The 6293-nt window shown below is 39.2% G+C and overlaps 1 protein-coding gene across 1 annotated transcript in view; it reads right to left on the bottom strand.

Annotated features, from left to right (window-relative positions):
* Window positions 1-2483: 2483 nt before the first annotated feature.
* The window catches only part of slc35a5 (solute carrier family 35 member A5), an 11979-nt gene continuing 8169 nt past the window's right edge, over window positions 2484-6293 (bottom strand). Inside the window, exons 8-10 of the mRNA XM_085766093.1 lie at window positions 4845-5113; window positions 3503-3849; window positions 2484-2859 (exon numbers count right to left, since the gene is read on the bottom strand). Coding sequence (XP_085622219.1) covers window positions 3784-3849; window positions 4845-5113 — 335 coding nt within the window. The 3' untranslated portion in view covers window positions 2484-2859; window positions 3503-3783. The remainder of the gene's footprint in view (window positions 2860-3502; window positions 3850-4844; window positions 5114-6293) is intronic.

A 6293-nucleotide genomic window follows, 5' to 3' on the forward strand; every position in this document is an offset into this window, starting at 1 on the left:
ATTTTATATCGATTCTGAATCGTATTAAATGAGAATTGCGATTCTTATGTGAATAGATTTTTTTGGCACACCCCTACAAAGCAGCAGCCTGCAAAAGAACCGGAAACCCAGGAGACTTGAGCTCTCAGATAACTTTGACCAATGTATCAGACAAGATATTTACTACTTACACACTCTGATAGTTTCCAGTTTTCCTTTTCGGTCAGTTTGAAAATGGAAAAGATGAAAATTAAAAATAGGCTATATATACTACTCACAAAGTTAGGGATGTTTGGCTTTTGGATTAAATGTCTGAATGCACCATAAATGCAATACAACCTTTACAGGTGAACTTAATTGGACCTTCTCTTAACTTCTGTCCAATTGTTCAATGTGTTCAACTTATTTAATAACATGCTGTTCTCTAACATCACAAGCACCGTCTGATTTAGTGGTTCAGTTGTCATGGAAACACTGGTCAAATGTTGACATCATGAGACCAAGACAACACTTTGATGAAATTGTTATTGAGACATTGAGATTGTTGTTGCGCTATAGCCACACCACTGTTGTGAGCTTTTGTTTGAGATAAAGAAACTACCATTGCATCTTTCTACTTCAAAGTCTTTCATGATAGAATATCACTGTAGCAGGAACTTTTTAAAGGGATATTCTCGTCAAATATCCCTAACTTTTTGTGAATAGTGTATATATATGGTTTAAAATGTAAAGGGAATGTGTCGTCTGTAACTTCATGTCTTTTGGAGATCGTTTCATCTTCCACTTGATGAACTGTTCACATTAACAGACATTTTAAACCGGGGGGAGGACAAACTTTTGCATGACACTGTGCAACTATGTGTGTATGTATGTGTATGTATGTGTGTGTATGTGTGTGTGTGTGTGTGTGTGTGTATGTGTGTCTGTGTGTGTGTGTGTGTGCTAACCAAGGGTAAAGGAGTTAGCTCCTCCTCTCTGCCTTGCAGCCAGCCTTGTGTTTGGCTCTATCATGACCTTCTTTAACCCCCCGACCCCCTCCTCCTCCTCCTCCACAGGGCAGCAGGCCTCCGATGTTTTGTAGCACTTAGTGGAAACTTTAAAAAAAATAAATAAATAAAAACGTTGCTTCCACCAATCACAGCTCTTGGATTTCCAGTCAGTGTCTGGTCTGCTGCTGCAGGTGACGTGGTCAGTCCGTCAGCGTCCTGTCCTCTTTAGTTTCATGTCTCTGAGTGGTTTTTTGCACGTCGTCGTTAACGTTTCTTTACGTTACGTTTACCTAACATTTCCTTCACTCGCCTTTCAGGTCAAAATTTACATAATCAACCTACAGTATCCGCACAGACCTTTTTATTTTGTAGATAACGGGGCTGAGATAAGACATAATATGTGTATTTATTGGACATCTGTTTGCATTTGAGGTGCAGTTATTTGAAACGAAGCTGTCACGTCGTATTTTCTCTTTTGTAAAGTTCCTGTTGCTATACAATGTTCTTATTTATATACTCCTTTTTGTTCTATATGAAAAATAAACATTTGTTTTACTACCAGTGATCGGACTTCTGTGGTGCTACATCTCCCCCTAGTGGCCATATGAGAGAACAGCAGGAAATACTTTATAAGGCCATTTAATTATGAAAACAACACATTTTATTATTTGTTCTTTGCTGCTGAAATCAATAAAGCTCAAGTTACCTCCTCCAGGGTTTATAAACATAAAACATGTTAAATTAAGGGTTAATATGGATACAATTATGCATAGGACTGTAATAATATGTTTCCTTTCGGGGATCAATATTTGTAAGATTTCACTTGGACTTAAACATGATATTGATTTAATAAAGTTTGGATGATTAAGAAAGAAAATAGGAAACTTCAGGGGAATAAAAACAGTATCTGATTATTTATCTCCTTCATCATCATGGTTCAGTTTTCATTCACACAATTAATTCTCAGCTACTTATTTCACCTTTACACTACAACACTGTGGTTTTTATATCTTCTTATGGATCGACCCTTCAAAATAAAAGAAGCAGTTCACTTTAAATGTAGTTTATTTCAGAACAAATGTCGTTCACATGAGATACACTGCAAAAACTCAAAATCTTTCCAAGAATATTTGTCTTATTTCTTGTCAAAATGTCTAATTTCTAGTTCAAAACGAATCTCTTTCCACTTTGAATAAGACTCATCACCTAAAAATGAACTTGTTTTTAGATCATTTTCACTTGTTTCAAACAAATTCTCACTTGAAATAAGTAGAAAAATCTGCCAGTGAAAGGAAGTTTTTTGTGCTTGTAATAAGAAAGAAAAACTTGCTCCACTATCAGATTTTTCTACTTATTTCAAGTGAAAATAGACTTGAAATAAGTCAAAAGTGTCTAAAAACAAGCTACTTTTTATGTATAACTATGTATATGTTTAAATATACATATTTTAGGTATAATGAGATTAATAATTTTGACTAGAAATAAGACAAATATATTTTGAGTTTTTGCAGTGTAAAAACGTTATGGCACAAATAAGATTCTGAATAGAAATAATAACACTTGATAATATTCCACTGTTGGCAGTAAACACAACACACACTCACCTGCAAAATGCAAAAATAAAGTTCAAGGCCAAGTAAAAGAACCAGTTGTGCTTCTAGTTTCACACCTACATGGTCTATTGTGTTTGAGTGTGTGAGTGTGTATGTGCTCATGGCTCCAGCTGACATATGAAAAAAAAAAGTAATTAATTCATTAATAATAATATTAAATGTCATAGTTATTATTATTATTGAAGCTGCAGTGTGTGGATTCATTCCCACTTTGTTCCATTTAACCTCAGAGAATCAACATGTTTATGTGCCGGCAACAGGTAAAAAACAGAGTGAAGCTGAGTTACAATTAGGGTTGCAAAATTCCGGGAATTTTCAGAGTTGGAAACTTTCCATGGGAATATATGGGAATTAACAGGAATATATGGGAATAAACAGGAATAAATCAGAAATTTACAAAATTGAAGGTTGGCCCTTAACAGAGAACTTAAATATAGTTGGGGAAAATATATTGTAGCATAATCTTGGCTAAAACAACCAGATTTAACTTGTACACTTGAATAATATCTATGCTATTCCTCAATCACATGCACACAGCACACTGCTTATTGAGGGCCATTTTCTTTCCCAACATTCATGTTTTTGCTGTTCAGTAAAAGAATGAATTGTTCATACAAGAATTAAAACTTGATAAAGTTAAAAGTAAATCTGTTGAAATGTCATGTTTTTTTAATTGTATTGTTTTGCATGAATGTCTGCTTATGACAAAACAAAATATTTACATTTATGTTTGGATATGATACAGTTTGTTTAAATTACCCCCAATTTCCAGTTCATTCCCATAAATTCCCAATAATTCCAATAAATTCCCATTATTTCCATGGAAAGTTTACGATTTGGAATATTTCCAAAAATTCCCCAGCTTAACTTCCCATGGAAAGTTTCTGGAAATGTATTGGAAATTTTCCGTCCCTTTGCAACTCTGGTTACAATCATTAATCAAACTCATCGATCGATCAGCTGCAGTGGAATAGCTGCTCATAGCGACAGGATTCATCCGACTGGCCGACGCAGTGAAGTCACACACACACACATACACACACGTCTCAACATACACACGATGAATCAACACTGTTCTTCTGCGGTTACCTGACGAGTCGACACACTGTAGTAATAAATGCTGTGACGGACAGAGGCTGTGGCCGTGCTGCGTTCAGGGACACACATAGGGAGTTCTATACTGTAAAGTGCAGTCTCGTCTCCTACAGCGACTCCTCTGACTCGCTGTCGGTGTTGGGCTTCGTCAGCAGCTCCAGCTCCTCACCGTCCTGCAGAAAGGAAACACAGGGAGAGGATCAGAGAGGAGGAAGAGGAGGAGGAGGAGGAGGAAGAAGAGGAGGACACAAGGTATTTCTCATCTCCATCTCAGTATCATCACCAAACAACAACTTTTGCTGGTTGTTTTTTAAGACGCTGCAGGGCAGGATTTACTGCCCTGGAAACACGCGAGGAGGAAATACTTCACATTTTAAAGCCACAGACGTTAAATTAATTAACCTGCAGCTTTTTTTTTGTTAGAGCTCAAAACACTGTGGGGTTTTGGGGGATTTTAAAGGGATACGCCAACATTTTTTTTTCCGTGTCTTGCCTCACTCCCGAGTCCATGACCAGCAGATAGACACCATCCTTTCGACTGTGCGTGCAGTAACGAGGGAGATAGAGCCGTATCACCCCTAATTAGCTTAGCTCAAACACTGGAAGTGTATGGGTAGTGTTAGCCTGCCTCCTACCCGAGCTGAAACCAGCAGTCAGAAGCTGATTTCATTTTAGCTCTAAACTCTGTAAATATATCACTTTATCCACATTTCAAACATGTTTAGGTGAGAAAGTAGCCGTTTAGATCAGCAGTGTGTCGTTAATTTGTCTAAATACCAGCTGTTTACAATTTTGTTCAGACGAATTTGGCGCTACTCAAGCTAGCCGTTGTGACCAACCCTTTACATAGAGACAAATTAATGACACATTTTGCCATACCATTAGCATACAAAACCAATAGTAACCCCATGCAATAGAACATTTAAAATCATTTTATTTCATTATAGGCTATTAAAAAAAGTTTAAAAGTGTTCCAAGCATCACAAACAATTAGATCTTGGAGTTTTATTTGGATTTTGTGCAGTTGCAACTTTACAGTCAACCACTAGGTGGCATTAAGGGGTCTGACCGTGCAGGTCTCTGGGCCTGCAGCCATATACTATTGGAGGAACGAGAGCCAGATTTGTCCCTATGTGTGTGTCTCTGTGTGTGTGTTTTGCTCTCCTACCCCTCGGGACCTCTCGAACACCTCTCCGTTGATGACGCGCAGCTTCTCTTGCTGCAGCGTGTACTCCAGGTCTTTGGGCCGGCTGGCGTTGTAGATGAAGATGGCGAGCAGGACCACGGGCGCCTGCAGGAAGAAGTCCAGCGGTGGCCGGAAGTCGAAGAGGAAGAAGGAGAGCGTGGTGACCAGGACGGTGGTGATCTGACCCGTCAGCACGTGGAACATGTTGTCTCTGAACTTCAGGATGAACGCCACCGACAGACCCAGGGCCGCTGTGGAAGTAGACGAGTTCATGAGCACCGATCGTGTTTATTGATATTAATAACTAGATTTATCTTAAAGGGATAGTTCAACATTTTGGCAAATTGGCCCATTGCCATAATCCCTATAGTGATAGCAGTAGGTTTGTTACCTTTAATTGTCGGTGCAAGCTATTTTTAGAACGGCGGAGCAGAGCCGTGAGCTGCTCAGAGCTACGCTACGGAGGCTCATGGGATTTCTTGGTTTCCCTCATCAAACAAACTCATCAAATACACAATCCAACAACTCCACAACGCTCTGGTGGACAAGTTGTGACCTGCACATTCACCACGCTATGAGATAATAACACAACGTTACCACACAGAGTTGTTTTAGAGGGAAATTCATGCAAAACCTCTGATGCGCGTTGCCTTCAGGGACAGTTTTTCATCATCAGTCTCTGTATTTCCCTCTAAAACAACTCTGTCTGGTAACGTTGTGTTATTATCTCATAGCGTGGTGAATGTGCAGCTCACAACTTGTCCACCAGAGCGTTGTGGAGTTGTTGGATTGTGTATTTGATGAGTTTGATGAGGGAAACCAAGAAATCCCATGAGCCTCCGTAGCGTAGCTCCGAGCAGCTCGCAGCTCTGCTCCGCCGTTCTATAAATAGCTTGCACCGACAATTAAAGGTAACAAACCTACTGCTATGACTATAGGGATTATGGCAATGGGCCAATTTGCCGAAATGTTGAACTATCCCTTTATAACAGCTTTTTTCCCGACAAGTGATCTCATGCAAACAATGACTGAGCTGCGGAGCCGCACCACAGCTCTGCTCCTGTGTTTATCTGAGGCCCGAGGCTGCTGGTCACAGGAAATCATGAGACTGCAAACTGCAGACCAGGGTTTGGTTCCTCTTCCCCACATCAAAGCTCCATGTTTTACGTTTTGATTTGTTGATCTGTCTTTGGTTTTACTGTACTTGTAGTCTATAGCACCGCTATAGTTACCTGTAACTTTGCAGAAGTATTTTGTTTTAGTTTCACAAGATTATCAGTCACAGAAGGACATTTAATTTCAAATATCAAATGGCGAGGACCGAGTTAAAACAAATGTGCATTCCTGTGGTGGGTGTTGAGCTTTGTGATTCATTAACAGTCGAAGAGAAAAGTTGTTTTCCAAAAGTTTTTCAGTTTTAGAGGGTAGATA

Source organism: Trachurus japonicus, chromosome 21 (assembly GCF_045865225.1).
Source record: "Trachurus japonicus isolate A0001 chromosome 21, Traja_1.0".
NCBI lineage: Eukaryota > Metazoa > Chordata > Actinopteri > Carangiformes > Carangidae > Trachurus > Trachurus japonicus.